Below are 9,723 nucleotides of genomic sequence, written 5' to 3' on the forward strand. Positions count from 1 at the left end.
ATTTTAAATTTTTCCGTAATTTTTAAGTAGTAAAACCACGGTACGTTACAGTAATCATATAAGAATGCATAAAAACGAATTTATTCAGTAAGGGATCATGTTTTCCTACAAAATTAATTCAAAACAATAGTATGGTGTGATAGATGAGAAAAGAAATATTTATGGCATGCCTTGGCGTTTTAAACGAACGATTTTACGTTGACAGATCGAAGAACGACAACGAGGAGACGACGACTTGAACCCTTGCAAAATTTTGAACTTTGCTCCTTGAAATCATGGTGTGTGTCGTGACTTTTCTTAGGAAGAAAGAGTTTGAAGGATTTTGGGTAGGGGAGGCGTGAGTTTATGATTAAATTATGGAGAAATTTTGAGCTTAAATAATAATTAAACACTAACAAAGGTTTAGGCTCATTAGGAAAATTAATTAGGCCCAATAGTGTCTAATTAAAATACAAAAAATTATTTTGTTTAACTAAGTTTGTAAATTTATTAGCCGGGTTGCCAAAACATTCGTATTTTTATTGAAAAACCAACACTGATAAAATTTACGTCCCGGCATATAAAATCACCTCAAAACCTCTTATTTTTAAAAATAATAAAAAGCATCAATCATATTTTAAATAATTAAAAACAATTATTTAATAAAAACATTTTCTATTTTTCAGCTCTCAGTCTCCATTCCTCGATGGCAACTCGAATAACCTTTAAAAATATATTTTAATACAACCATGTAGAAAAATATATTTTAAACATGTCAATATGCACAACATAATTAATCCATGCAATTAAAATACAAGAGAATTTAATAGCTTGCATACATGTGGTTTACGTGGACCTTTAAATTTTCAGGGCATTACAAGTGAGCATGTATGTAGCTTTACCGACGAGTCTGATTTGTCAGTTGGTAAAGAGTTTGACGGAAAAATAGATGTTCAAAGATAATTGTATAATATTGCAGTAAAAGCTTCATTTGAGATGCGAGGTTTAAAATCCACCATGACTCTGTCTTCAGTAAGATGTGTAGATGATAATTGCAGTTGGAGGGTGCGTGTAGGACAAAAAAATGGATCATCACGGTTTTCAGTTCGAACTTATTGCAATAAGCATACTTGTGATCTGACTAATCGAAAAAGGAGGCACCGACAAGCAATTGCAACTATAGTATCAGATATGTTGGTGGAAAATTTTTGAGGATAACAAAAAATGCCTGCCTTGAAATCAATACAAACAATGATGCAAAATAAGGGCGTCGAGATTAGCTACTTTAAAGCTTGGAAGGGGAAGCAACTTGCCATAAATCAACTGAGGAGAGATCCTATCGAAAGTTTCAATTTACTTCCTGCATATTAATACATGATTGAACAAGTGAATTCAGGGTCAACAACACATTTGAAGGTCAATGAAGATGGCAGCTTCAAATATATGTTTTTATCCTACCGTGCCTGTATTGCAGGATTTAGATATATGAGGAAGGTGATATCAGTTGATGGTACGTATTTGACATGAAAATATAAAGGTGTTTTACTTATAGCCACAACACAAGATGAAAACCACCACGAGTATCCTATTGCTTGGGCAATTGTTGATTTAGAATGCGAAGAATCTTGGACTTGGTTTTTGGAAAAGTTGCATGAATTGATATTTGATGATGTTGAGTTAGTTTTTATTTTTGACAGACACAAAGGAATCATCAATGGTCTTGCCTCTGTATACAAGCAATCATGACATGGGGGTTGCATGTGGCATCTTGGACAAAACATCAAGTCAGGGCCAAAGTCCAAGGTAGGTGGAATTACGTTGTTTATGCGAGCTGCTAAAGCTTATAAACAGGTTGAGTTTTATGAATTGTATGAAGAGATGAAAAACAGCTATCCAGGGATCACAAAATATCTCGAGGGCGGCATTGATAGAGAAAAATGGGCAAGAGCATACTTTCCTGGTTCTCGGTATAATATTATGACAACAAATGGATCAGAATCAATCAATGCAAAGTTGGTGTTTGCACGCGAGCTACCAATGATTGCTTTGTTGGATGAAATTCAAAGTCTTATCTCATCGTGGTTTAATAATCATCGCTGTCATTTCTTAAACACGACATCTTACTCCATGGGCGGAGATTACCTTGCGATCAAGATTTTTTAAGTCACAGAAAATGGAAGTTGTTGAGATGAATACTTTTGAATACCATGTCATCGGAGTTGGTCATGATGCATTCGTAGAGTTAAATGGAAGAACATGTCGTTGTCGAGTTTTCGATATTGATAAGACTTCCGTGTGTACATGCTATTGATGCCGCTGGTCACCATGGTATAGACATATTAATTGTGCTCACATTATTATACCACGAATGTATGGGCTTTGGCATACACGAAAATTATTTAACCTATTCCCCCTCCGAAGAATGGAACATACCTGCTGGCATTGATTATCTGATTGTACTACCTCTTAAGTTTAGAGTTAACAAAGGAAGAACAAAGAAAAAGAGGATTCCTTCTGTTGGTGAATTAAAAAGCATAAAGAAGAAATCAATAGTTTAATATATGTATTTAATTTTTTTAATTATTGTTAATTTGGTATTTTGGAACATACACGTTTATATTTTTCCTCTGTTTCAATGACATGTTCCTTTGACATTTGAGCTAATGGGGAAGAACATACATGCTGTAATTTGTTATTTTTTTCAATTTTTTTCTAATTCTTGTTAAGTTGGTATTCTGGAACTTATGAGTTCTTGTTTTTCATCTATTTCAAAGACATTTGTTGGCATTTTTTATTTTTTAAATTTTCTCACAGTTCCATAAGATTAAATTTTAAGTAAGTTTGGTCACAAATAGCAAACTCAAATAATAATCCGTCCATTTCTATTTATAATTTTTCTAATTACTTTGGTATTTTTGGTATCTCATTATTAAATAAGCCAACCAAATACTTCATTGCATCCAAATTTTTTTATTTTTTTCTCAACATAAAATGAAAACAGGAAAATGAAAATTCATCTTATACATTTTGCTTGATATGTCGTAAAAAAGAAAAGAACAAAACATCATTTGTGATTCTAATCCGTTTCTTGTAAAAACATATCTGCTGACATTTGTAATTTTTTTCAATTTTGAAACAGAAGCATTTGTTTCTTATTAGATTTATATTAAAACAATTTTCTTATTAGATTTATGTGAAAATGGTAAAGAAATAACGACAACTTAAATAAAAAAATAAAGTCGTATATCTAAGTGAGAGTCAAATAGAGGTTATATTTTTAAATATACTCCATTTTTCTAGGTTTTTGTTCATTTTTTTCTACAATGCGTGAAACAGTTTAAACAGTTTCTCCACTCCCCAGTTGCTCAACTCCTCACTTTCAAACGTGTAGTTGCTCAACTCCCCACTTTCAAACTTCCAAATCAGGGCTGATTCTTTTTATCTACTCTTAATTGAGTTAATTTTGTCAACAAGGTCGGGCTAATTTCGACCCACGACGATGCTGATCGTGTTGGCCATAATTTGTGGGCTTATCTAATATGCTCTCATCAAAATCTAATAGGCTTATCGTATTGAACCAAAAATTAATTTTACAATAAAAACACAAAGTACGAAAAATTAGATGAAGTCATGGGGTCTAATTAACAATGCTCTCATTAGTATTGTTTCTTTGTGGGTTTTGGTTTTAGTGAACATTTGATTTGATTTATGAAACTTGTGGAATTTATTCCCAATTTTTAAAACGGGTTCGTAAGCTTTGGTATTCTTTGGATAAATATGCTAGAATTTAGTTCAAGTTGCGCTCTATATCTACTTATATTAAAGTGTGATGTGGATCAATTTGGCCAGTTTTGGTCCGGTGCCTGGTAATACCCTCAACACGTGTCATGAGCCTGTTCCTCAACCACATCACGTACAAGGGACATCAGCGCGTAGGATGGGCTCTTCTCACAACAACACACACTTGTCGGTTACAGGTTACAGTGTCGATTTTTTCCCTTCTTCCCTCTTCGTTTTCCTTTTCTTCCTTTGTTTTGAAGCCTTGGTTCTGTTCACCGCATCAGAGAATAGCCGGCAACAAAGCGTGTCTACTCCATTCTTTGCTTCTTAGGTTTGCTTTTCTCCTGCGTCTGTTTGGGGTTTCTGTTTTTTCCTCTCCACCGCGGCTGCAACTCTTCTCCTGCTTCTGTTCGGGGTTTCGGCTTTCTTCTCTCCACCGCTCGGCTTTTGTCGATGTTCGAGGTAAGTTTCTTCCGATATGGTACTTATCTTCTTGCTTTAAAGAAAAAGCTAATCTTGCTTCAGTTTTATCAATTATGGGTTTGTCAAATATTTAAAGATGTGTACTTTATGAAAAAATGGAATGATTTTTCAGTAGTAAATGGTTAGTTTCAAATTGTATCCTCCAGTTTATTTATATCGTATTTGGTGGGGTGCGTTAATGCAGGAAATAATTTGAATTAATTACCGAAATTTTATTTGTTCTAGGTGTGTTGGTTTTTTTTATGAAAATTAAGGTTTAGATGGTGTTTCTCTATTTATGTACTTGTTTTCTTTTTTTGGGAGCATTTATTTAATTGTTTTTCAATCCAAGTATTGTGGGTGTTGCTCCTAGGTATATGAACGGGAGACCAAGCTATTTGCAAGGAACCAACATTCTTGGGAATGCATTGAAAGGCTTTGATGGATTTACATGATGATAGGATCTATATTCGCTCGTACATCGACTTTATCCTCTAAAGTTTGACTTGTTTATTTTTTGGTTTGTTTCTTCTGGTAGTTCAAATAATGCTGGGTGCTATCTTGGTATTGGGCAGATATTTAGTTGTTGTTCCAAAACTAATTCACCACTACCCCCTGCAATTTCATCTCCAGAGACTTCTCCCGAACGCCATATAAAGACACGTGGATGCAGGTGCTTCAGTTATCTCATACTTCTTGTTTCTAAATCTCGTCTTTTGTTTGACTAAACAAGCTGTTATATGCCGATATTCATTTGGTGTCTGTTTGTGGACGTAGGAACTCAATGCTAACAGAACACCTACACCCACTAGAGGCCGTCCTCAAGTTGCTAATGACCGAGGTTCTCTTGCTTGGATTTAGATTTTGCTTTCAAATTTCTTTCCTATACTTCTTCCAGGCTTGTATTAATATACCTGGAATTTCCAGTGATTTGTACATAGCGTGATGCTATATGGAGAGTTCCTGGTGAATCTACATTCCTCAGATGAAGGCTTTTTGTTTCTCGTATGCACTCTTGAGTGGCTTTCAGAAGAAGAGACTTGGTTGATTGAATTCCACAAGTCACGCTTGATTGTGGCGCTGAAAGAGTTGTGGTCTCCAAATGACATCCTCTGTACATGATACTCGGATGGGTAGAATCAGTGTTTGTTATTTTCTTCATTGGATTGGTATTTCTTGGTAGTTATATATATATTTTTTGTCCTCCATGTAGATGTATGATTTTGTATTCTGTATATACGTAATCGGTGAGATATATCAGGTCCATATTTTCTTGGTCGTTTATGAATTATAGACGTGTCGGCTTGTGTAATTTGTGTTTGTACTCCGTGTAATGTAAAAAGTTGTGTAATGATATCTCGCCATTGGCATTAACTGGGTGTCTGATTTGATCACGTGGTTGAGCATCGAACGAGTACAAATCTTGGTGTTCCGGGTAAATATAATGTTCTTGAACTTGTTTGCTTTTGGGCTTCATTTGAAGTTCTAGAATTATGGTATGTCCTGTTATTAAATATTGTTTTCCATATATATTTCTTTGGTATTAATTTTATTGTTGTTCGATATAAATTCTTCAGTTTCTATTGCGGAAATAATTTAAATGTTTAGATGGTTAATCATACATTGTGAAGTGATGTGTTGGTATTTATAAGGTGCTTTCAGTTATTGAAATGCATGTTAAACTGTTGGACGTTTTTAGCTAAACATGTGAGAAACTATTTAATTATAGCAAGTTATATAAATTTTCCATTTGTAATTCTCTCTACGAAATTTGGGGGATGTTTGTCCAATTTTTTGTCAACACATTATCTTGTCTGAGGAAAAAAAATTTGATTCAATGCACTAATGCTCTCGGGGTGATGAGAGTTGAAACCCTTGAAATGAGAGGAGATTTTCTTTAAATTTTTTTATATGGTAGGAAATTTGTTATCATGGGCATATCTTCGATGGCTGTGAAATTTGTATTTTTCCTAGGGCAAAAATTCGTTAATGGTTTATAAGTGGCTCTCATTCGCTTGTTCGTTTCCAAACAGCAAAAAATTTACTACACTTACGCTCCTCAACCCGAAGGGGAACCTCAGGCAATCAAGAATGGTAGATATGGTGTTGCCCGGAAGATGATTCTCGTCGTGAGAGTAGAAAATTCATCAAAAGAGAGAATATATAGGAAAGGGTGATGGAGAGTTCCATTATCACGAGGAATCAATACAGGTGAAAAACCAAACAAAAACAGTCATCCGACTCAAATTATAAAGAAGATTAGGTGATGTCATTAAATTTGTATTTTAATCCATTGGCCTGTGAAAAACCAAACAAAAACAGTCATCCGACTCAAATTATAAAGAAGATTAGGTGATGTCATTAAATTTGTATTTTAATCCATTGGCCTGTAACGCAACAATGCCAGGCACGTGGGATGGGCTGTTCTCTCCACCACAACAACGAACTGTAGTTTACAGTGAGGGTTTGTTTCCTTCTCCTGTCTCCATTTTCCTCGTCTTCTTTTGTTTTGGAGCCTTGCTTTTCGGTTTCCCACCATTTCACCAACCAAAGCCCAACAAAAAAAGTTTGCTTGGTGTGTAATCTGCCAAATACGGTCACAGGAAAAATAGAAAAGCGACTCTTGACGTTTTTGGTACCCGGGGTTCTATTAGCATCAAGAAATGTGAGCAAGAACGAGCTTTGTCCCATATTTGCTTTCATTTAATCACTATCCCTCCCTCCTTCCTTGCCCATAATTTTTTTCCCTCAATCTTCATTTTCATGTAAGTTCTTTCAAATATTTTCTGTCCGATCGTTCTTATTCACCTTAAATATTATTTTTTTCTTTAGTTATTGTGGTTAGGTAATGTATGAACCGGTCTTTACAAATTCTTATGCGCTTCTCCTTGTACTTATTCAAGTTTGGTTATTAAAATTTAAAATTGCAGCTGTGGTGGTGGTGGCGGTGGTGGTATTTAGGTATATTTCAGTGAATGATCTTATTATAAGAAGTGAATTAATCTTGATGAGGGAAAACCGTCGAACCCATTATTTCTCACATTGTAAAACGAACTTAATATTACTTAAATATAGTTTCTACTGATATTCTGGTGTTTAGCTGATTGGGTAAATTTTTGCGGTAGAATGGATATCTGACTTTGACTGTAACAATCCATTTTCCAATTTAGTGTCCACCGTGAATATAACCGAGTGTGGTCCAAGTACTCTCGCATCCTACTCTGGTTTTCTCTTTACATTTTGACATTTGAGTCCCATGTTTTCAAGTCTTGGGTATTGATGGCTTCGTTAAATTCTCTTCAAGAAAGCTGAATAGATTCTTCTTCATCATTGTAGTGATCAAAACAACAGTTCCCAAGAATTGTGAAGCCTCAATATTTACGTGGTCTCAAATATTTTATGTAACATTTTTAATCTCTATTTTTAAGGGTGATTCATGAAACAAGTTGATCCAATAAAAATATTTGAACATCGTGACCTGGTGTTGTTTGTTAGGCACTTTTTTCAAACATTAATATCACTAATACTTTCTGAATTATTTAACCTTATGGTCAAAATACACAAGATGCCTTTTTCTTGATGAGAATGTTACATTTCAAGCTGGTGGTTATGGCAGCTACTTTTTCACACAATGTTATTGAGAGGCACCACAGTTGTATGTGAGGAGAAGAACAATCAAGGTAAATTTATTAAATTTTGGAACTGGATCTGGGGGCTATGAAGAAAATCAAGAAAATCGAAAAGAAAGTTTCCCCAGTGGCGGAGCTCACATTATTCCTTCTTCTAAAACTTTTGTGATCTTCAGGGTTCTTTCTTTGACAATTTTTTGTTAGCAGTGACATTATTTATAGGAAAAGGGCCTTGTGAAGTTGATGGCACAGTTGAATAAAATCTTGAAAAAACTCATTCTTCTGAAATAGTCTCTTTACCGAATTATACTAGATGTTTAATAGATTGTTTCCAGGAAGTGAAGTATCTGTTTTTTCCTTCGTTTGCACTCGTTCTCATATACAAGCTCATTTGTATCAACAGTCACTCATTGAAACAAAAAATTGACTTTCTTAATGCATTATTCAATTTAACGAAAATTGTTTTTGCCTTGGTTTTTTTGCTCACTTTAACATTCTTCTGTTTGCTTTTACCTTGCTCTTGCTTGGGGTTTCTGATACCTTGGCATGCTTCCCTTTTGTTGTCCTTATTCCTTAGAGTTGCTTCGTTTTTGGTTGGTCAGTATTTTTAACTTTTACTGGTGTACATAAAATGAGGTGATATTTAATCCGCTATTTTAATGAAATATTTGCATTCAGTCCATTGTTTTATCCCCTATCTAGTCTTTATATCTACTTGTACACATCTACTCATAAGCAACATCACTATATCGCTTTGTTATGTTTAAATGTTTGTTTAGTTCACTCGGGCTTCTTTAGGTCTGACGGTTTAGTGTTTCTTTCTTGATTTCTAAACATGAATCCTTGATTTACAGTAGTTGTCAATTCCTTTTGAATTAGGTAAACGATATCTATGTTTATTTGATATCAATTTGATTGCTTTCTGGTAAATTATGTACTCGTTTCAAAAAAATTGATCAGTTTTGTTTCATTTAGGTGTTTTTGGTAAACCATGTAGATTGGACAAACTGCATTTTGATAGTAGAGTTGTTTTGATATATTTTAAGTTCGGTAGGTTTAACCAGTTCTATTATTTCCGTGTTGGATTGATTCTTTTAGAAGTTTTAGTGTTTCTGTTCAACAATGTATACATTCAAATTAATCAGTAAGCAAGAGCAAATGTGATATTCAAGTGAAAATAGTGTGAGCAAATGTGTCATATTTTATGTTATTAACATATCTTTTCGAATTTTATATGTATTTTTTATACGTGTAGAAATGTTTTCTTAACATCTATGGGAGATGGAGATTTGTGGTATTGAAATCTCATACAGATTCTGAATCTTAATCGGCTTAGGGTCTTTGTTCTACGTGCCGAAATAAAAGAATTTGTTGGCTAAAAGAATGAGAGAAAATGGAATCAGACTTTAGATTGCAATAAAAAAATGTTTGATTCAATTAACGTATCATCTTACCGGGACAACCACAGAATCATCGCGATCCAGGACAAGTTTATTCCTACGACAAAAATATTTGGTGTCTTTTTGTTTTATTTTTTATTTTGTTTTTCTTAGATTTATTTGAATATATGTAATATAGTTATTGCTACGAAAGCTATATAATAGTGTATTGGTATAAATTTATCAATATTTGATTCGTTTATATTTCTTGTTGTCCCAATTTTTTTATTTTGTTAGGCCAATTTGAAATACTAAATGTATGAATATTGTTATAACGAAAAATAAAAATTTAATATACTCATAATACATATAGTTTATAAATTACATTGTTAAATAAGACTTGTACAAATATAAACACATAATTAATTATTCTACAAAAACAATATAAATACTCATATATTAATATATAAATATGGGTAAGACATCTCAAGAAT

General features: G+C 33.6%; 1 protein-coding gene across 5 annotated transcripts; it reads left to right on the forward strand.

Annotated features, from left to right (window-relative positions):
* The first annotated feature begins 3,853 nt into the window (after positions 1-3,853).
* LOC142531260 (uncharacterized) lies at positions 3,854-5,749 on the forward strand. 5 transcript variants are annotated; one of them, XR_012816246.1, is made up of 5 exons: positions 3,931-4,221; positions 4,595-4,697; positions 4,797-4,894; positions 4,999-5,062; positions 5,149-5,749. XR_012816246.1 is itself a non-coding variant. In XM_075637357.1 (4 exons), exons 1-4 carry the CDS (start codon positions 3,867-3,869, stop codon positions 5,149-5,151), a joined length of 561 nt encoding a protein of 186 aa, XP_075493472.1. In that variant the 5' UTR covers positions 3,854-3,866; the 3' UTR covers positions 5,152-5,749. The 5 variants fall into 5 exon arrangements, 1 of the variants encoding a protein (XP_075493472.1); XM_075637357.1 differs by lacking the exon at positions 4,595-4,697 and having other exon boundaries at positions 3,854-4,225; positions 4,760-4,894; XR_012816242.1 differs by having other exon boundaries at positions 3,909-4,225; positions 4,264-4,894.
* Positions 5,750-9,723: the final 3,974 nt, after the last annotated feature.

This window comes from Primulina tabacum, chromosome 2 (genome assembly GCF_025594145.1).
Source record: "Primulina tabacum isolate GXHZ01 chromosome 2, ASM2559414v2, whole genome shotgun sequence".
NCBI lineage: Eukaryota > Viridiplantae > Streptophyta > Magnoliopsida > Lamiales > Gesneriaceae > Primulina > Primulina tabacum.

What these genes read in the sequence shown, in the direction of transcription:
- LOC142531260 (XM_075637357.1), top strand. Translation starts at nt 3,867, where the DNA reads ATGAGCCTGTTCCTCAACCACATCACGTACAAGGGACATCAGCGCGTA. An exon ending in TTTGTCGATGTTCGAGGTAA is followed by an intron (nt 4,226 to 4,759) that starts GTTTCTTCCGAT and finishes TTCTTCTGGTAG; the next exon opens with TTCAAATAATGCTGGGTGCT. An exon ending in ATAAAGACACGTGGATGCAG is followed by an intron (nt 4,895 to 4,998) that starts GTGCTTCAGTTA and finishes TTGTGGACGTAG; the next exon opens with GAACTCAATGCTAACAGAAC.